The sequence below is a fragment of the Trichoderma virens genome (genome assembly GCF_000170995.1).
Source record: "Trichoderma virens Gv29-8 chromosome Unknown TRIVIscaffold_91, whole genome shotgun sequence".
Classification (NCBI taxonomy): Eukaryota; Fungi; Ascomycota; class Sordariomycetes; order Hypocreales; family Hypocreaceae; genus Trichoderma; species Trichoderma virens.
The window spans coordinates 599,105-620,145 of NW_014013658.1; the positions used below are offsets into that span (position 1 = coordinate 599,105).

Genomic DNA, 21,041 nt, shown 5'->3' on the forward strand with positions numbered 1-21,041 from the left:
TTTCTTTGTTTCTTTGTTGCTGCGTTTCTTTGTCGTTGGGCTTCGATTTGACCTTAGTGATGCAACAAGACTTCTTGGTGGCGATCTCTTTATTCGAGTACCCCAACTCACATGTGAACCTATCCTTACCTACGGCTTAATTCTCACATAAGAATGGCGCCTCCTCCCTCTGCATCAGAGTGTTTCTTTCTTGAGAGAACTCGACAGCCTTGTTGTCAAACTCGCATATCAAGAACTCAACCTCTTCACAGCGCAACGCCTGCCGATTAAAGGCATACTCATAAAGACCACTTCCTCCAGAGCTTTTTGCTTATTTACAGCTTGTGAAAGACGTTTAGCCGTGGAAGGACCAGAGAGTGACAGACAACCTGTTCAAACTTGGGATATTGAGCCTCCAACATGAGTCACGAGCTGGGTCCGCGGATTTTTGAGGCCATCAATTGCCAACCTCTCTCAGATGAATCTGTGCGCATAACTGCAACTGCGTTCGGACTCACAGTTCCGTTATACTTTATCGGCGCTCAGATGACTAAGCAAGCCCAAACTTCATTTTCTTGGATAGCATACCTCGATTACATACGTGTGCCAGTATATCCATTCATGCATGAAATACCCGATTGGATAGCATTCGGGGTACTGGGATCGTTATTATGTCCTAGTTACTTTCGATGCATAGGCAAGCTTCTCCATCAACCTCGATGGCAGGGTCGTTACGGGCTTGCATATCTACTCGCAACATTCATTACTATTTTCGCGATGGGGATCGCTCAGTCTCCAGTGGCTGAATTCGCTTTTCTTTGGCAAACTATTCCCCTAGTCTTGGACTTTTATGCTCTCATCTTTCTCATCGCCATCAAATATACAAATTAGCAACTAATCAGGGCGGTAATGGGCGATTTGTTGCCTTTGAACAAGCGCTGGAAATGCATTAATGGGTATGTCTGGGCTTGGAATAATTTGCTCCTTGTTTAACTACCAGCAGTTGCATCCTTGGTCAGAGCCTGCAACCATGACCTAACTTGAGAGGTTCACTATAACATGGCTAGGACGGACTGTAGAATCGTTGAGTTGGAAGAAAGGAAGATGGTGTGGTGCTACGAGATTAAGACTGAAGATGTAAAGTGCAACTGAAAATGCAACTGCGAGTTATTATTCTCCATATCGTTAATCATTATTTGGTCTTTCCTTATCATAGCAACAAAGTGCGTCTCTACTTTATCCAAGGTAGTCAAGTAGGTACCTAATCGCCAGACATTCGTTTAAAATTTGGAAAATACGGCAGTGTAAACTCCTGGCGCCTATATTTCTGAGTGATCTGCCCAGGCAGCTAAGCGTTTGCAAGTAATATTTTTTCCACCTCACATAGATGGCCTCAAAAACTTGGCTTCATCACATTTTTAATAATTATATAGTATGCACCTTGCCATTTCCGCTTCACCTCTGGTACTACATCTGCCCTATTGATGAAATGATTGGTTGGTTGGTTGAAACGAACGAGGGCCCATCTTCATCATCGCCATATCTGCATCTGCAATCCAGTTGTAGATAAACAGTTCGCAGGTTATCTCAAATCGACACCCATGTATATTTGGATTCAATATCTGTCTATTTACTTACCGCATGCTTGGTATAGACGCGCTTCCAATTTACCTTGCTACGGCTTCACGTTTGATACAGCCTCTCCTATATTATCATTACTCCGTAAGCTAGATGTGAGAGCACATGAATTCTATACACCCATTACACTACATTTATTAGGTAGATAGCTCCCAAGAGATTACATCTGGAGAAAAGTCATCCTCATACGTCATACATGGTCCCAATCCTTTGTCAGCTGATATCATGGGTCGCGCACGTTTGGTACAGAACCACCCGCCACTCTATACTACAGGTACTGTCGACCACTCAAATCTAAAACTGACTATCATATATACCTATGTACATGTCTATATACAATCGTAAACCTGAGCCTTCAGGCTGAAGATGAAACTTGAATCCGACATTCCATCGACGGCTATTATATCCCACCGAGCAATGGTTGACCTGGTCGAGTGCTTTGACAGCTCGTTGGGGAACCATCTCATAAAAAAGAAAGAAGAAGGAAAGAAAAAAGAAAAGAAGGGAAAAAAAAAACTCCTTATCCTAGCACCTTACCCAAGGTATATCGTCATAAAGAAAAAATCTAGCACCCCTTTGCGTATGCATCCCTCTATATGTATGTCTAGCGAACTGCTCGGGGTCGGAAATGCTACATTGCTTTACTGTACTTTTCGTCCGACCCATCAAGCATATTGTTTCGGGGCAATAAAAACGGAGCGTTAGGCCTAGTTAGGATTGCCGGTTAGCAAATGAACATGGAGACTGTTGGCACGGAAATGCTATATTGCTTTACTGTACTTTTCGTCTGATCCATCAAGCATATTGTTTCGGGGCAATAAAACGGAGTGTTGGGCCTAGTTAGGATTGCCGGTTAGCAAATGAACATGAAGACTGTTGGCATTCGACCATACCGATAGCAATCAGGTCTAAACCTCTAATCGTTGTCCTGGGGTTGGTAGAGGGGGAGCACTGGCGTTTGCTGATCCTGATTACTAGTTGTCAAATAGATCATCGCAGCTGTGGTGCATAGTGGCAGAAGTAGAACGGCTTCTGCGAGTGGCGACTGTAGCGCGAACACGAAGGCCAGCCAAATTTGCAAAGGATACAAGATCGTTTGCCGGGGGCTCCTGTGTGGCATGATAACATGTCAACGACTACCACCACTTGGCAATATCAAAATGGGGTTTTAGGTGGGAGGCCGACTTACGTCAAGAGGTGCTGGCTGTGGATGAGGACGAGGGGAATGCCAGTCAGTCCCCAAGAGAGCAGGATTCTATCCCGAGATGAGTGAAATGCGTTACAAACAATTTAGGAAATTACACACCCAAATGTCACCATTGGAACCCATGAGAATAACTGCTGTTGGCTTCCTGGCAAGAGGACCAGCACCGAGAGACACATGTTGGCATACAATAGCCAACCCCACATCCTTGCCGGAGGGACATCCACTACCTCATTCAAGGAGAGACAGTCCAGCAAATACAATCGAGATAGAGGCAATGGGAACTTCGAGATTGCTGTGTTATCCTCGGGGGAAGGAATACCTGGATCGGTGGCAAGGTATCGGATTCAAGGCAATAGAGTCGTCCAGGGAGCAGTAGATGTAAATGGGATTCGTCTGTATGAGCTCCTTCAAAGTAGTTGGCGAAGGAAAGACCAGAGATCTTGCTATCGAGAAACAGGAAAGGGGGAAAGAAGGGAACATGAAGGGAACTGAGTACGGAGAGCGCAAAAGGCAAGGTTGCAGACTACGTGATGGTACCCCGCGATCCCAAGAATGGGAATCCTCCAATTGACAATCCAGGTGAAGAAAAAAGCATACAAAGGAGGGGATGTGGCGGGGGGTGCCTCTCTCTATACCCCCAGTCTGGGCACCAAGCTGCGGATTTGGAACGAAGGGCCAAGGGCACAAAACCACAGCCGCTTGCAGACATACCTCCCGCGTATTCCGAGGGCATTCTTTGCTATTATGTCTTGGAACTAGAATCGAAGAAAAATAATCCCAATCTACATTACGCAATCCTAGAGGCAATGATGCTTCGAGGCTGTGCTGTTCTGACTTCCTCAAGCAATCAGATGGCAAGATAGGCACACGGAGGCCTCTTCATGCGCTGTCAATTTTTAGCTGCATGAGCTTCTCAAGCAATCAGACGGCGACAGCACATGGATGCTTCTCGGGTACACCGTCAATTGCCTCAAGTGTGCCTTGTAGCCTGCATGAGATTTTGATCGTTTCTCAAGCGATCAGATGGCGGTTCGGTGAGAAGGCAATCGCCCAATCAGAAGCCCAGTCAACAATCAGCTGCACGGGTGCCCAATAGCGTTGAAATAGCACGGCTCTTGCGGCTGATCAGGTATATATATATATATAAACCTTTATGGTAACTTGAAATCATTGCGACCTAATTGCTGTATTGATGCCCAACAAAGTCTCTATAGAACGACTACATAGTCACCATAGAACGACTACATCTGGCTTTCAAGAGTTTGTTGATATTGAAACACTTGATGTATTAAGAATTTTTTGATAAGACGCGACACACGAACCTCTCTATCTGACTACAGACCTAGATTTGATGCGAAAATTACCTGAATGCAGGCGGGAAAAGCTGACGTCGTCGTTCAAGCCTGGGCCTTTGAGGAATCACCATGGACATACGAAGCATCTCAACAAGATGTCGAGGCAGAGAACGACCAAATGTCTCTATTAAAATCTCTGGCTGCATTTGGTTTAACAATTGCGCTGAATATTACCACTGCTCAATTGAGCACGGAATCCAGAAACGAATCCTGTGGGAAAATATATCCATACCCCGTAAGACTAGTGGGCTCATTGTTTGGATGCGCTTATAATAACGGCATCTCTAACGCATGGAAGCATAGATTTGCGATTCCTGGGCCTTAAATGACTCTGTACGCCTACCCTCGTTCTTCGGACAGCCAACCTGGTGCGAGCTATGTCTTCTCTTGATAGCGACCATGACCTGTCTACACTGGAGCCTTGTTTTCAGTCTTTTCAACCAATCTCGATGGAAGAATCAATTCCTGCCTCGGATTATCATGGCCACATTTATCACCCTTCTTCCTCTAGCAACAATCATTCGGGATCCTACAACTATTTTTCTTCGTCTTCTACCCATAGTCACAGATATTTACATTTGCGCCACCCTCTCTATAGTCTCTGGTCGCATAAGGACCTGAGGTTTCAGAATAACCTCTAGGGATATGGCAGCAAAAGCGTCTCCGTAAAATACATACATGATATATCGATTCCGAGTGCTCGTCGGCGTCGAACCAAACATTTTGCTCTGGGCCGAACGATTCAGGCATCCGAGAAGAGGAGGGAAATTTAGCTTAGAAGAAAATTTACACCAGTAGGTTTAGGTGTTTATTTTTAACTCTCATATGTTTTTTGTCATTCTTTTTTGTTTATTTTGCAATTTTTCATGGCGTTCAGTCTTCTTTACTCTGTATATAAAATAAGTAGTGCTCTAAAGACTCCCTTTGTGTTAACTGAAGTTACTGAAGTTGCCGAATGAGAAGCACGAAAGATATTTCGTCTGGGCATTAAATTACTTCTATCCTAGACGAACTCCATTTGAAATAGTGCTAGAGTCGATGTACGCTGAGAGGGGGAAAAGGAGAGCTTCACTTCGGTCTCCGAAGCGCAGAACTAGGCGAGTAAATTCACTGAAATGCTTGCCTTGGAGTGATCCGCCAATGGAACTCAGCGTTTACAGATGTTTATGATGCCGCCTCTCGCATATAGTCTGAAAAGTGTCATCACGTTTAATACTACGTCTGCTCTCATAGTAACATTAAAGATAAGTCAAGGAGCAGGCGAAATCATTAACACGCTATCCATGCTCAATACTAAATACAGTTTGAAATACTCAGTAGATTATGTACGCAAGACTATATACAAATTCAAAATCTTTTATATACTTTTGAACATCTTCTTAACAAGAGAGAAAAAGACCGGCCACTCGTGAGGGACGGCGTCGAGCTGTATGTCCCCAATCCAATATAATATGTGTCAAATCAAATCAATCCAAACGCCACTTATGTCGGTACAGAAGTTCGCTTCCAAATGAGATCTTTGGGCAATGTTAAATGAACTAAAATCAAAAGAAAATAAGTTTCTTTTCTTTGTGTTGTATGTACATCTCTGCGCAGAGATGCCGTAGTAGGAGAAGGTACCACAATACACAACCGCAATGTTTGTAGTTTCGAGTTATCGTATTCCATTATTTAGGTAAGAGGGTGTTTATGAAGAGGTTCGTCAACATAGGTCGGGCAATATGGGGGTATAGAGGGTTAATAACCACGTCGTTGAGTAAGTGATGCGGCTTGGTATTGCGGGGGAAACGTGTCGAGTCGCCAGTGTGCACTTCGTATGAAAGATGTGTCGCACTGATAATCAGTGACCTCGCCATGTGATGGTAAAGAAGCGCAAGATGCACGATCGAGGCACTTAATAAAGTAAAAGCCGACGATGGGTGCCGTCACCAGTAACTGCGACGGTGGAATTTGAGGGGAGAGGCCTGCGGATGTGTTGGTGTAGATATTCCAACCGTAAAAGTCTCTCTTGCCGGCCTCTGAACATTGACGCCGACTCGAACAACCGTTCGCCGTCCTCCAGGTGCCATACTCAAGCAAGCCAGTATCGAACTTCGTCTAGGTTTGATACATGACGTTGCAGACCAGCCGGGGACCACAATGGCCAAGTTTGTGACCGACTCTGTGGTAGGCCTTCGGGCGTTGAAACAGGCTTAGATAACTGCTCATTTCCCATTAGATGCCACAGTGAGGCCAACCCACACCAAAGCAGTCTCGGGTAATGCTGCAAGCTTGAACAGGCAGGACTCATGGTCAAATTCGCGGCTCGCTCTCCAGCAGGCCTTCGGGTGTTGAAACAAGTTCCAGCATCTGTTCTTTCCCATCGAGGTGCCACAATCAAGCCAACCAGTATCAAGACAATCCTGATGTGGTACATGACCTCGCCCAGTAACATCCTCTGGGAGCGTTCGCAGTTTATGCGGCAGCTCTCTAGCAGGCTTCTACTTGAATCGGGCTTGAACAGCCTTTCATTGTCATCAAGGCGCCATAATCAAACCAGCCAGCAGGAAGATAGTCCTGAGTCGATACCAGGCCTCGCATTGCAAAGTCCTCCGGCAGCGGTCGAGATTCCGCTTGCAACATCAACTTCGATGATGCTGATAGAGTTGGTCTGGTAAGGGCATTTTGGGCTCAGAGTCAATCGTCTGAAAGGGAATAATCCGATCGCGTGCTGTGAGATGAATGTGTAAATGCCAGAGAGACGTGAACGTATGGTAGACCAGGCCATGTAATATTAACCTGGTGACATGTAAAATGTGCGTATAAAAGCCAGGTAAACGTGGAGGTATGGCAGAATATTCGCATCTTCAAATCGTCTGCATACGACGTGGATGAGCTATGCGCTGTAGCGAAGGATGCAGCGCGATTCAGACGTCAACTGTGAGCTGCACTTGGGGTTCGTCGCCCAAGAGTGTATCATGACGCTATTTGATCCACCGATCTAGGCATAAATTTTGTATCCATAAGCTCACATGGCATATGGATTCGACATCATTATGAAATATGCACATCGTCAGCGCTGCTGGTGCGGCGCGTATCAAGGGTGATCGTGGATTGTGGAATTGGGGGAGAGTCGGTCGAGAGGCTGTGTGTTGAACAAGAAGCCATGTGTTGATACAAAAGTGTCATCGACAGCATGTGTCCGCGATGGACGATGGCCACGATTCAAGCGAGTGCGATCCGACGAGCAGCGAATAGCAACAGTAATCGTGGATCCGGGGAAAATTCCCTAGTTGATTAATTGGATAAAAGGTGGTCGGAGATGGTTGCTGGTCGAAAAATAATAAAATAGCTGCTGCAGGGGATTTGGTCGCGCAAGTATAGCAAGGTGATGATACAAGCGTCCCGCCATAGAGAATATAGGCGGCGGCTTATAATACCAGGGTCGAGCGACAGTGGTCCAGATTTCTCTATTCCAGATGTCATCGTCTTCAATGGCCATTCGATACCGACCCAGGTCTCCAAGACACTCTATCCAAGTATCCGCAGACGCAGGAACAGTCTCATAGAGGGGAGCCATCATAGAATAAGCCATGTAGATGAAAGTAAGCATATGCTCCATAGAGTCAGGTAGGCTGTGACGAAGCAGCTCAAGAAACGAGTGAATGCCATGCCGCCACATCCGTGCTGGCATCGCATATTTAGCAGCCAGGCGCTGCAGTGCGGGGCTTGCAGCAGGATGCTGGCTTGCTAGGAAAAAGTCGTGGTGCTCATGAAGAAGCGTACTATGAAGAGCGATCAGTGCTTGCATATTGCTGCTGCTGCTGCTGCTGCTGTTGTTGTTTTTGTTGTTGCTTTTGTTGTTGTTCGGCGCAAATATCAGCTCCTTCTCTGGGATTTGCGCGTTGTCAACCTCTATACATTTAGTTTCTACCATGACAAGGCCAGCATATATTCCTTTGACTTCGTTGGTTAAGCGCTCCAGGTCAGATAGAGCCGGCGCTTGGCTTTGGTTCGTCTTCTGCAATGCCATTTCAGCGTTGGCATCAGACGCGCAGTGTTGCTTTTCTTTCTTTTCTTTCTCGGGGCCCTTGGAAGGAATATGCGAAAATGCGTCAGCTTTTGTCAAAGATTTTGCGGAGCCGGCAGCAAAATTGCTCGGCGCATCCGCAATCGTCGCGGTCCAGGAACAGGAATGGGAAGCTGCAAATCGTCGAGAGCTGGATCTCTCCTCTGTGCTGCCAGGAATATCATGGCGGCTGTTGTGGCTAGCGGCAGAAGCAATATCGCATCCGCAAGCGACGGCTGCAGCACCATCACAAACGGCAGCCACACTTGCAGCGGATAGAGTATCGTCCGCTGAAGATTCCTACAAACGAGCATTAAACAATGCCTTTCTGCCCTCCATCACTCACCGCAGGGATATATCTATGCAGATGGACTTACTCTAAAAAATAACGCTTGTGAAGAAAGGCGAGGGAAATTCCCGTCAAGCCCCAAGCGGCCAGCATTCTATTCCGCGTATAAGCACAAGAAGATTGATGATATAGTCAGCGCAATGAAGCGATGATGACTTACGCAAATGTCGCCGCGGGAGCCCAAGTAAAATGACTTTGCTGGCTCCCCGGCAAGAGGACCAATGCTGAGAGAGAAACATTTATCTGCAATAACCATTGTTTAAAGACCATCGCAGATATTGGTCAAGATATCCGGATGAGATGCTACTTGAAGATTGAAACAAGAAAGACGAAGCAGGGCTACAGGAAGGGAGAAAGTTGATGAGAGATCACAAAGGCAAAGCAAACTATGCCACTTTTTTGAAACAAATAATAGGCTGGAATATGCAAGTTAGGTGGACGAAGTGCTATATGTGAGGCTGGGAGAAGACATCAAACAAAAAATATCAGTGAGATGTGGACTGGTGAGGGAGGAAACGCGAGAAGCGCTCTTTTGAGGGTGAGAATAAGGTTCAGTTTAGTAAATGGAGGGAAGAAAGGTAAGAGGTTGATAGCCAAGAGACTTCAAATGGGTCAGGTATCGTAACCTAGATGCTTCCGTTGGCAACACAAGGCCCGACGGCGGCGAGATAGGAGGAGGGGGCGTGCAAGGAGTCGGATTTCCTAAAGAGTTCGTCTCAGATTTAGCTCCCCAGCCTCTTCTACCAAAGGGTTTGGATGCACACCTTTAATATCAAGCCTGCATAGGCTCCGTGTCGTGCGCGGCGAAGATGCAATGTCTCAAATAGCGTAAGGCAACCAGACATAGCGCGGGGGCTGGAGGCAAGGGGATTGCCTCACTCCCCTTAGCTTGATCCGATGATCCTTTGCCAGGGAAATGAGGGGTATTCCTGAGATGCCCCCAGAGAATCTTCTGCCTGTTTTTGCTTCGTAATGAGGCTCAACTATGGAAGACACATGTTAGGTGATTCTTTCTTATTTCGCGACATTCAATATACGCTACCTAATCTTCACGCAATCTACTTACCTTCTGTCATCTTTAAGTGAATGATCATTAGCCTCGAAATATAAACCATACGCGTGAATACGTTTTCAGGCCTATGTTGGAACGCCATGACACAGCAACCTCTTACCCAGCGGCCACAAAGAACGACCAGAGCGTCGAGGCGTCACAAATCTACGCTGCAGCTCAGCAGGCGGCAGACCTTGACAGCAGCAGACATTCCATATACAACACCCTGGCGGCTTGGGGATTGACGGCAACTCTAAATATTATCCAAGAGCAATTCAGGAAAGGATCCGAGAATGAAGGCTGTTGGAAGCTATATCCAGTAGGATAAACAACCCCAAATATTCACAGAGCGCGCTCTGACCGCTGAGATTGCGATAGATATGTAATACCAAGGCGGTGCGAAATGAGACGCACTTGCTTTGGTTCCAGGATAGACGGTACTCATGCGAGATGCTTTTGTTGTTAATAGCCGCGACTACTTTCATTCACTGGAGCTGTGTGCTTCGCCTTTTCAGCAGGCCAAGGTGGAGGGACAAATATCTGTCGCAGACCTTGACGACCACGTTCATCACTCTCATCCCTATGGCGGCGGTCATTCAAGACCCGGCCACAGTCTTTCTTCGCGTTTTACCAACCGTCATAGACGTGTGTGCTTCTGCGTGCCTTGCCCTGGACTACTGGAGCACTTGACGACCTCGCCACGCGGTTGAGGTTTGTGGCTCGGAAAAGGCTGGCAGCGAAAGCGATGATGGGTGTATTCTCAAGGAGTTTTGTGGTTTTGTTTTGCTCATTTTCTCTTGTTCAGGATATTGGATATATGTCAATCATGTTCTTGTAATTTCATTCAGTCAGCTCCCAAAAGAACTCGTGTGTAGGTTCTGGCAGCATCAATAGCAATACATCTTCATACACAAATGCACTAGATCAGTAGAATGAATATTCGCCTTGGATAATTCGCACGGAAACTGCCATTTTGGTATTTCATCCCACGCCATAACAGTAGCGTCACTTACTGAGTGATTAGAGAGCTCACATCAATTACTCCAAAGAGGGCCTTTTTGCGCGTTGGCATCAAATTAACCAACGGAGACCGACACTTGCCGGTCACAAGGCAACTCCCTGCCAAGCGGAAGATTTCGGTTTGCAAGGGGTCCTTTCAAAAGGACACGCTTGCTTGACAAAGGACCACCGCGGCAGTACTGCTGTGGGAGGAGGGTGTGCCACTTCGGTGAGAAATGTCGGTTCGGTTAGAAATCATTCATTGATCTTCGCTGCTTAGCTGGAATTCTGTTTCCAACAGGCTTACCCGGGGTCGCATGGTTGACAGTCCAATTCTGCCTTTAAAAGAGGCAACCTTCCGTATCTGCAGGGCACGGTTGGAATGAATCCTGGGGGCGTCGACTGACAGCCAGTAGATCAACGCGCTCACATGGTGCGACGGCGCTGGTGATAGGGACACGTCATTTGGCATGTATTATTGGCCCTTGGTTAAGCCATCTTCGCCATCAACTACAGCCGCCTAGTCCAGCTGAGATGGTGTGCGCATGCAGCCACTTGGCAGGATGACGAGAAAGAAATCCGCGACCCAATTGCCGCATGATCAGTATTTAAACCAGAACCCCCGGTTCAGAAGGCGGCAAACACGGGATGTTGGCAGCCCCGTTGGCGTCCTGCCAGGATGTTGGCGCAAATCTCGATGGCAAGCTGGCGATGAAGCTGTCAACCAGCCCTGAAAAGCCTAGGTTTCTGCAGGCGCACCATTTTAGCTAAGACCACGGAGGGGGTTTCCATTAGAAGGTTGCCTTTTTTTTTTCTAAATGAGTTTGCCTTGTTTCATTGTTCGCAGCTAGTGAATATAAACAAAATATGACAGAAATGAAATGCATCCTTGCCTCTTCGTGGTAAGTCAGATGGAATCTATGTTTTGATTTGAGATGCTGTGCCTGTTTGTATGACGTCTCCATTGTTGGTGCCTCAGCACGTGCCAGCGAAACCCACCGCTCCAGAGTCCGTACTCGCCACAGAGCTTAGCACCAGGAGGTACCTTGTACTATGTACTCGTAGAGTCGTAGTTGCTCCACCGATGCGTTGCCTTATCGCAATCAAGGCCAGGTAACGACACTTGCTTGAACTGTTCCTGAGCCGAGCGCAACACCGCCCTTAACAGCTCATCTACACGTCTTTCGCAAAAGGCTACGGCTCAGCCTTGTGTGGGCAACATGCGCGTCATTGCCCTCCTCTCGGCCCTGTGTGCCGCAGCGCTTGTCCAGGCCGATTTCCACACAGCGCAAATCTATGTGCAGCCCGTCGAAAACTCCGAGTCGCCCAGCCTCCTCGCCGAAGTGGCATACGATCCTAGCATCAGCGGATCTTCCTCCATCATCTCCTACGAAGCTCCTGAAATCCCGGAGTCTACACAGCTGGTCCGCGTGGGGTTGTACGACACCAAGTCTTCGCGGTGGATATCTGGCACAACTGTTGCCTCGGTGGACAACTTTGGCAAGGGCTTCTCGCCCAATTTGGTACTGTCAGTCGATGAAAAGGGCGAGCTGCTGAGCGCTGCCCTCAAGGGCGTAAGGATCGATGCGGGCCAGACGAGAGATTTTGGGCCGCAGGCTATAGTGCTGCCAGTCCTCAAGGGCAAGCAGCCAGAGCTGAACAAGCCGATTGTTTTATCAGCTGAAGGGAAGAAAGTTGAGGAAGAGGAGAAGTCACCCCTTCAGAAGTACGTTGCGCCTTGCATATCCAGAATAGCTCATGGTACTAACTACACGCAGATACTGGTGGCTGATTGCCATTGTAGTATTCATGGCAGTAACTGGAGGAGGCGGCGGCGAGAAATAGATCCAGCAATTTACACGTACATCAATCCGAACAAAATGCTTCCATGATGGGATGGTTACTGGCAGGGGCTGAGCTGTTGCAATTGGCTCTGTGATCCTTGCTCTCTCATCCCTACTATACTTGACTACTTGACTACAATGCTTCTCTGTTGATACATAATACCCTAAATCAAGACCATTGCCTGCCCATTGCTCCATCTACGTAATCCGTCCAATAATTGCATTGCATTCTGGATCATACTTGATCCATCCCACAGCTATTCTCCATCCATCTCCCTCATTGCCTGCCCCTGGTCTCCGATCTTGTCTGGGATGAAACCACGTGACTTGTAGACACAAATCTCGATGTGCGCTAGTCCTCAATTGGACTAGATCCATTGTTGCGCGCCCAGCCTGCGTCTTTCAATTGGTGAGTTGCCTCCATCTTAAAAGAGCTCGAAGCACTACCTGATCCACCACGAGCTCGCCCGCCCTACTTATACCTTACCAAAACACTGACCGTTCACTCTTCCCAAGAGCATCTCATCCCTTGGTCAATTCCCAATCCTTCATCTTAACAAATTACTTTTCGCGGACCTACTTGCGCCCAAAATGTCTGACGGAGTCACCAACCCTCACACTGAGGAGTCCTTTGCTGAGAGCAAGGGCAAGGGAAAGGCGGTTCAGGACGAGGTTCCCCACGACACCGCCATGGATGAGGATGACGATGAGGACGACGATGATGAAGATGATGACGATGAGGAGGTAAGTTCATGGGCCATCCGCCTCCATACCGTGCCTTTATACACTGCCAGGTAGCTAATTCGTTCATGGTAGACTGCTGAACCAGGTAAATTTGCATCATCAGCTACTGCTCCCCCCACATTGAAAGTTATGAGCCATCTAACCACGTTAAGCAGATGAGGATGGTCTGGAGGAAATTGACCTGAACAACATTGTCGAGGGTGGACGCCGCACTCGTGGTGCCCAGATTGACTACGCCAGGGCCGCTGAGCAGACCCCCATGGAGGACGACGACGAGGATGAGGATGACGAGGACTTCCAGCCTGCCCATGAGGACACCGAGATGGATGGTTAAGCAAATGCGCCCCTTTGGCTTCCGGTGCTGTTGGATGGCTGACAAGTCTACGATGTTAATGTTTATGGGTTCACCAAGGTATCAAAGGCTCGGGTGACGGGGAGGGGAGTTGGGCTTCTATCGAGCGGGATCCGAGTGTCTTTGCCGATGGTCATGTAACGACGAAAAGTCTCTCTGTTTGCTATTTAGCTAGGCGTTATTTGCCACCCTGTGTTGGGGGAGAACAGAGATGTTGAAAACTGCACACGCCGCCCTTGAGGCCGTACTGCCCGCATCGTGGTCTTGGAGCCTTGCTGTGTCCCGCCATTCCCCACACTGCGTGAATGGCCCACCAGTGGTTAAGCTTCACCGTTTGCTTTGTTAGGCTCCCACGTACCCGGGACTGACGCAGCTGGGATACTTGTAGACTTGGGTTTACCATCATATGTCATGTGCCAAGATTGGGTGCTTCATAGAAATTCACCACTACTCTGTATCGGCATTTGGTTCATCTATCGGATAATCTACAATTTGCAAAAATTATTCGGCAAAGACAAGCCACGAGAAGCGCTGGTTGGCTTTAGCCGCCACAATGGCTGGGTACGTACCACCCCTAACCTCCAAAAAAAGTTACTAACGCCACTCTTAACAGATATTGGTCAAGACCACCTAAGCCATAAAACTGTCGTATCGAATATTCTGACTTCAAGGGGCATTTTCTTCTCGACGTTAAAAAAGCCTTCTTCGTTCTCTTCGTACAACACCCCTTTTAATTTGCCGGCTTCTTTGTTTTCATTGTGCGATTCTTGCTTATTCTATTATCATCATGTCGCAAAGGTGAGTCGTCCGTCTATGTTCTTGAGATTCAACCTACCCTATTCGAAGATCCAGCCCGTTCGAAGATGCGCGCGCTCGACGATTCTATAATCGCGCCGTCGTCCTGAGATGCAATCCACGGTACCAGAGCACATGGCTAACCATTCTACAATCGAACGTACAGATTCGGATCCTCGTCACTTCACCAGCGCGACTCCCGCAGCGTCCTCTTCGCAGGATACACGGGCGGCGATCAATCACAGCGAGCAAGACCCAGTCCATCTCCCTCGCCCAACGCCGGCGTAGGGGGCGGCTACGGCTACAGCAGCTACGGAGGCTACTCTCCTTCAAACGGGAATGGCTACGGCGACGCCGGAACGCCCTCTCATGCGTACCGAACTGCGACGCCCAACAAGAAGGGGCAGTACAGCGACGCGGTGCTGAACGAGCTGGAGAGCCAGAACGACGATCAGGTTGCGGGCATTCTGGGCAAAGTCAAGATCCTCAAAGACGTAAGTCGGCGCGTGTTCTTTGCATATCGTCTACTCCGTTGAAAAAGAGAGGCGCGAGACAAATAGGAGACACTAGACACTCCATGGAAGAATACAACAAGACATTGGCTGACCCAAAGCGCGCACAATACAGATGACATCTGCCATCGGCGACGAAATCCGCGAATCCTCCGCCCTCGCCGAGAAGATGAATGACACCTTTGACTCGACGCGCGTGCGCCTCCGAGGCACCATGAACCGCATGCTCATTATGGCCCAGCGCAGCGGCGTCAGCTGGAAGTGGTGGCTGCTCTTCTTCTTTGCCGTCGCCATGCTCTTCATCTACGTCTGGCTGTTTTAGGGCCGTCGCCATATTTTCTTATCCTCCTTCTGCTTTTTGCCCCTTTACGAGGAGATACGATAGAATGATGTTGATCATTTCTTTCTATTCGCTACGATGTATATTCCCTTCATCATCCGCCCTTTCTCGGACTTCTCCGAGCTTTCTCTCTCTCTCTCTCTCTTTATAACGACCGATGATTCTTGACTGGTGGCTACGGCGGATGCCATACGTGCTTTCGCTTCTTCTCTCTCGGCAAAAAAATGTACAAGATGCATCTTGGGCTGGCGTTTTGGGTGTTTGTTTGTTTGTTGTTCCTCAGTTATCCTCGTTTTTCACCAAATGGATACATGAGCTGCATGCAAGCTGTGGGTTGAAAAAGGGGGGGGGGGGAGCTTGTCTTTTCTGTGAAATAAAAGCGAGTGGTTTGTTTTTTTTTGCTCTTGATACAGGCTAAGGCTATTTATTTATATAACTGTTTTTAATATCATTACTAGGCTTACTACTGGCTGTTATTCTTCTTCACATTTCGATTTGTCGTTTATTAATTACTATACTACTTCCACCGTCTTGCATTCCCTTTATGTGATAGCAGACATCACACCACCAGCATGCATATTCTGGCTGCTGTTTCATCTATTCCTTCCTCAAAAGAGCTCTATAAAAACTGGGGGTATCTAAGCTATATTTCCTTGCCACACAACACCACACAACATCTACTTCCGCTGGCCCGGCCTCCTCCTCATCAACGCAGGACTACTCTCCATCATCATCAACAAGCTGCTCTCGTCCTGCGACAGCAACCCACTCAGATCCATGCTTGCGCGGGGGCCAGTCTGGAAGCTCGTATGCCGAGGCAACGTGGGGGACTGAGGGGCTGCGAGGGGTGTAGCGCGCGACGGCATGAAGCTGAGGTCGTGTGTGTCGGTGGTGTCGCCCTCCCCCTCTTCGTCCTCGTCCACGTCCACGCCCTCATCGTCTTCTTGCTCTTCGCCTTGGGCGCTGCTGCTGACGTCGGCCTCGGAGTCGGTATGCTCGTAGCCGTCCTCAGCCTCCGGGATGTCATCATCGAGATCAGCATCCATGTCGCCTGCCGTTCCATCGTCTAGGTTGCCATCGTAGGCAAAGTCGTCCTCGTCGAGTATTTGTTCTCGATCTTCGTCTTCCAAGTCTTCCTCGTCGCCGTACACGCTGCCATCCGCTTCTGGGTCCCCACGGATAAGGGCTTCTCGGAACGCGTCGTCCGTCATCCTCATCCGCGCCGCCACCAGGCCATGCTGCCGTTCCTCTCGTAGAGCCTCTTCATCTGCCTCCTCTTCTCTTACTGCTTCTTCGTCATCTTCATCCCCTTCATTATCATTTTCTTCCTCTTCGTTTTCGTCTTCTTCGCTATCGTCGCTGCTCGGGTCAAAGGCGTCGTCTGCGTCTGGAATTTCATCATCCAAATCTTGCGCCCCATCAAGCTGCACGTCGTCCATCATGCCGTCGTCCATCGTGCCGCCACCCTCTGCTTCTGCCAGTTCCTGAGCAAGCTGCTCTCTGCGCATAGCTTCCTGATGCTCTTCCTGTTCACGCTTCTCCTCCCGCATCTGGTGTAGAGTCTTTGGCACCCCGGGAGGTTTTAGCCAAGTGCTGCCAAAGTTCTGTACATTTATTCGGCGTCGGTGCATTTTCTGTTCATCCGCAGCAAGACGCGCGAGCAACGTTCGCTCCAGCAACTGACCGCGCTGGCGCGAATGCGTCGGTCCATGGTGACTGCTATTCGGATCCGCGTGTAGGTTGTCGACCGGCCCTGGGGGTATGAAGGGATTCCTAGAGGATGAGTACCACAGAGAATGTGACTAAACCACGAGTCAGCTGATGATATTCGGACTTGGTAAGTAACTAGAGATATTCTTACATCTCGCGGCGAAAAATCTGGGAGTGTCGCAAACATTGGAGAGCATGACAGCGCATGTCCTGATACTGTCAATGGCAAAGCTTGTGATGATGAAGAGGTCTCTAAGAGGTGTGGGTAGGTATTTGTTGATAACACGGTTGGGGGCTGTTTATTGGTCCACGACCCGCTTGGCGCTTATAGCGTCTAGTCACTTAGACGCGCACGTCAGCGACCAGCCTATTGCGATGAACTTAAAGCCTATTACAAAGACAAAGCTTGAAATCACTACAAGCACATAATTACGCACAAAATGCCCCGTGTTTCTTCTCTATAGAGAATCAACACATGTTGACGGATCGTTTACGAAGGCTACTGGAAATGAAGGCCGTAATCGCCACTCTAGAGGCTTCGTGCAGCTCTTCACCTGCTGCCTTGGCCACTATTGGCAGCCACCTCAAGCCATTCAGGGTATTGTGGCCGCTTAGCCCAAAAATAGTAAAAAAAATATAAAAATGCAAAAGTAAAAATGAAATAAAATCCATCGGCGACTTTCTGGGATGACTCAGATGTCAATCGAACGATGCGGCACAAAACAATAAAAAGCCATTTACGGTCTTTTGTGCATTCGTTCTTCTTGGCCGCTTGAAAGACATAGCGACAAGACTCAGGGTGGATATCGGGAGTTTTCGGAATGGCCAACGTACCCCCATCCTTGTTTTCCTTGGTGGAAAGCTGCAACATGGGGGGGTAGCACTCATGCTCCGTCTTCGGTGAGCAAGAGTATATTGAACCGCGCCCTAGCTGTAACCATCGGAAATTCACTTGCAACGTCGTCGGCATAATCCAAACCAAAGAAATTGGTGTACTAAATGGTCATAGTGTAGTAAAAGCCGAGTAATAATCCGTCCGAAAATGAAGATGCCCTAATACCGGCCGGTTCTCTAAACTCCCCTTTGTCAGCGTATTCAGGTAGAATGTCATCCTCTCCGTAGAGCTTCACGCTTGTACTCCGTAAACGGCTGTACGGTAAGTGGCCTGCAGATTTCCAAGTCAGCTGTAAGGGTTGAAGAGCTGATGACAGGGTTCAATAGCTTTGAGTCGTTCTAGCCAGCAGCAGGAAGACCGACTTCGGTCGAGTCATCATATTTGTGCAATACTGTAGCTGACTTCTCGATGCTCCGTCTCACGCAGTGCTGCCGTTGCCGAGAAGCTGCTCCGCGTTGGTATTTATAAGATTCTATGAGGGCCCTCACCAATCTGTGATGCATTTCACCAGTGATCTGGAACAAGGACCACGCCACACACCCCCCCAGCCCCGCCATCTGGCTCGGGAAAATAGGCCCTGGTTAATTAGGAGTCGACGGCGGAAGGAATAGGCGCCGTTGCATTTTATCCTGACAATGAAGCATAACGCATGTAAAGAGTGGATTTTGGCGTGGTTCAGTTAGGACGTTACGAATGACAAACATTCAAATATTGGCCTCAGTTGGAAATGGCCCATTTGCTTGAGCCGGTAGGCAGCCATAGCGGAGAAAAGATGGCACGCCCCAAGGCTGTTAGTTCATCTGTTTCTTCAACATACCCGTGCACTGTCTTTATTTGGGGCTGGAGAAGTCGTATTAAAACCTTTTGATCAAGTTATAACTTCTATGTCAACTCTGTAGGGCCAAAGCTGGTAGCACCCTCTGGGGTACCTGTACGCACAAGTAGCAGGGCCATCACCTCATTTTGGATGTCACCTTGCCTTGAGTGAGTGCAACCATGGAGGACCCTCAGGAAGTGGACGTGTCTCAAAACAAGGCCATCTTATTTTGTGGCGAGATGGCTCGTATCAGCGACAAGTAGCCTCAGGCTATTACTGCCGCTATCAATAGCGTTAAAGGTTCGGGCGACGGGCCGGCAATCTTGGTTGGCCTGAGATAAGGACGACAAGCCAGTGGCCGGGATGCTGATTGGCTGCAGGCGCCAGTTTTATGATGTCCATTTTTTGAGTGAGCACCGCCGAAGTACCACCACGCGCAGATGGGCCGATGAGGTACGGATACGTTGTGTCCCTTATAAACAGGCAATATTGTACTGTAACGAGCCAAATGGGGGGTGCATCGCAAAAGTAAGGGTTGCCAGAATCGTGTCTCTCTCCTCTCCGTGCATGCTGCGGGTGTCGGGGCCTTGTGTGTTATTGGCTGATGAGGTTTCCTAGACAAGTCTTGTTCGAGATGGGTGCTCGCCCATTTGGTCTTTTCGTCTTGAATACAGGCATGGCGCCGCTGGCGCGGGCAAAATCCATACAAGCAATCTGCGGCCCAGCACCCCCGGCTGCTGTCTGCATCGTCCACGCATGCCCAGCCCCGGTTCTGCATCCTCATCTGTCCATCTTGCAGCTGGAAACTGCAACCGACCTTTCTGTTTAGGCATGTCGAGCGCCAGTGAATGGCTGCGGCACGTGTGGCTATGACGACGACAAGTAACGCAGGCTCGCTCGCACATGCGCCAGGTCTGGAGGGCTGCCGTGCCTCCGAGATGGTGGACGCCGTATCTCAACATGCCGTTGTTACGGTAGTCTCTCAATGGCGCTGTTTGGATAAATCGAAACGGTGCTGAACTCGATTCCTCTGCCAGCTTGGGCGCCGGCTCTCCAGACGCCAAACGGCTTGGTGGCTTTTTAGGGTCCCCGTCCATCAAGAGCATGCCTCGCTGGCGTTGAAGCTTGAGCGCGACATCGGCCACGCAGGGGTTAGGCTTTAGAAATGGCCGGCCATGATTGGCAGCTATGCTAAGCTCCAAGCCGTCAGCCACAGATCCTCGTGTGCATCGGTCGCAGGGCCTACCTGGCGTGTAAGGATAATCCCTGCACAATAACAGAGATGCTGTGGGGTTTGGAGGGATACCCTGCCGCATTCGGGCATTATTAGCTCCCAGATTTCTCTTACACAAAGCGTGTTGCAAACCGAATTTCTCTCGACGACTGGATAAGCCCGTCTCTAGTCATCGAGATAGGCTGAGATGAGCGTCAGCCTCCTGGAGCCAACCAGAGGGCTGGGAATTAGTCGTAGCATATTACTGTGACAGCAGGCGATGAGGCGAAAATAAAGGAGGGGCCGCTGCATGAGGTGGACATGGTCGGCGGTTGCAAGAAGAAGCGACGGAATTGGAAAGCTACTCGTACTTGGCGTAGCTGAATTGTTGCTCGCAGCCATTGCCGACTAGAGACTGACGGAAATTGCTATCCATGCGGACATGTTGTCCTCAACGCCATGCGCTCCGCTGCGCGAAAATTTTCAGTTTCTTGCAGGTAATATGAGGGTAATGCGAATAGAGCTGCGAGTTTCCTGGGGGTAATGGGAAGGTTTTCTGGGGGTAATAATATTGTTTTTGAGGGTAATCGATAGCCCGATTGGGAAAGTCTGGATATGTCAGCGATGGTGCCTGAGGCCAATTACGTACAGCGCTCCTGAAAGAGGTCCGTGAGAGCTTCATCTAATCCCGACTACACGTCTTGGTCGGAGAGGACCGGGTCCGAGAAGCGAAACAGTTGCTGAGCAATTGGCTCGCTGTCACAGCCGAGGGCCATTTCCCTCTCGCAGAGGTGGGAGGGATGACGTGCCCAGCCGGAGATCCATCAGATGCGTGCCTCGTAAACCAACACGGCAATACAAGCATGCGAAGGCCGTACAAACCACCATGCGTGCGCTTTGCACTACTGCTTTAGTACGACAGGTAAGGCCTCATCCAGGCAGCGCCCATGTCAGGACCCCGAGGCTAGTGCGGCGTCTTCCTATTCAGACAGCTTGACTGACATCAGCGAGGCCAGAATTGCAGGGCATTGCCTCCGCGCATCGGCGCCGCACATGTACGACGAATGAAACCCCCCATCCCGCGTCCCCATACTTTGCAAGTTGAGATTCGACGAAACATATACGGAAATTGCCTTTGGCACACCCCCCGGAGCTTGCGGTGTTTTCTGACATGTGCTTCTGGGGCCATCAAC

At 49.0% G+C, this 21,041-nt stretch overlaps 7 protein-coding genes across 7 annotated transcripts; 3 read left to right on the plus strand and 4 right to left on the minus strand.

Moving 5' to 3' along the window:
- Window positions 1-2,533: 2,533 nt before the first annotated feature.
- On the minus strand, window positions 2,534-3,557 carry TRIVIDRAFT_206639 (uncharacterized protein; the record flags this gene model as incomplete). Its single annotated transcript, XM_014094711.1, has 4 exons — window positions 2,534-2,591; window positions 2,807-2,872; window positions 2,924-3,143; window positions 3,536-3,557. 4 exons carry the CDS (start codon window positions 3,555-3,557, stop codon window positions 2,534-2,536), a joined length of 366 nt encoding a protein of 121 aa, XP_013950186.1.
- A 3,890-nt stretch (window positions 3,558-7,447) lies between these two features.
- On the minus strand, window positions 7,448-8,832 carry TRIVIDRAFT_227912 (uncharacterized protein; the record flags this gene model as incomplete). Its single annotated transcript, XM_014094712.1, has 3 exons — window positions 7,448-8,527; window positions 8,605-8,670; window positions 8,737-8,832. 3 exons carry the CDS (start codon window positions 8,830-8,832, stop codon window positions 7,448-7,450), a joined length of 1,242 nt encoding a protein of 413 aa, XP_013950187.1.
- Window positions 8,833-11,846: 3,014 nt separating this feature from the next.
- On the plus strand, window positions 11,847-12,471 carry TRIVIDRAFT_39503 (uncharacterized protein; the record flags this gene model as incomplete). The annotated part of the gene is made up of 2 exons (XM_014094713.1): window positions 11,847-12,352; window positions 12,405-12,471. 2 exons carry the CDS (start codon window positions 11,847-11,849, stop codon window positions 12,469-12,471), a joined length of 573 nt encoding a protein of 190 aa, XP_013950188.1.
- Window positions 12,472-12,991: 520 nt separating this feature from the next.
- Window positions 12,992-13,791, plus strand: TRIVIDRAFT_214657 (uncharacterized protein; the record flags this gene model as incomplete). The annotated part of the gene is made up of 3 exons (XM_014094714.1): window positions 12,992-13,214; window positions 13,287-13,299; window positions 13,370-13,791. The coding sequence occupies 3 exons, from the start codon at window positions 13,062-13,064 to the stop codon at window positions 13,546-13,548; spliced, it is 345 nt and encodes a 114-aa protein (XP_013950189.1).
- A 734-nt stretch (window positions 13,792-14,525) lies between these two features.
- TRIVIDRAFT_9008 (uncharacterized protein) lies at window positions 14,526-15,195 on the plus strand (the record flags this gene model as incomplete). The annotated part of the gene is made up of 2 exons (XM_014094519.2): window positions 14,526-14,855; window positions 14,989-15,195. Coding segments are annotated over 2 exons (537 nt in total), but the record flags the coding sequence as incomplete, so codon positions are not given.
- Window positions 15,196-15,890: 695 nt separating this feature from the next.
- On the minus strand, window positions 15,891-17,110 carry TRIVIDRAFT_195878 (uncharacterized protein; the record flags this gene model as incomplete). Its single annotated transcript, XM_014094715.1, has 2 exons — window positions 15,891-17,015; window positions 17,075-17,110. The coding sequence occupies 2 exons, from the start codon at window positions 17,108-17,110 to the stop codon at window positions 15,891-15,893; spliced, it is 1,161 nt and encodes a 386-aa protein (XP_013950190.1).
- A 1,590-nt stretch (window positions 17,111-18,700) lies between these two features.
- Window positions 18,701-20,042, minus strand: TRIVIDRAFT_65192 (uncharacterized protein; the record flags this gene model as incomplete). Its single annotated transcript, XM_014094716.1, has 4 exons — window positions 18,701-18,747; window positions 18,913-19,009; window positions 19,343-19,877; window positions 19,984-20,042. The coding sequence occupies 4 exons, from the start codon at window positions 20,040-20,042 to the stop codon at window positions 18,701-18,703; spliced, it is 738 nt and encodes a 245-aa protein (XP_013950191.1).
- Window positions 20,043-21,041: the final 999 nt, after the last annotated feature.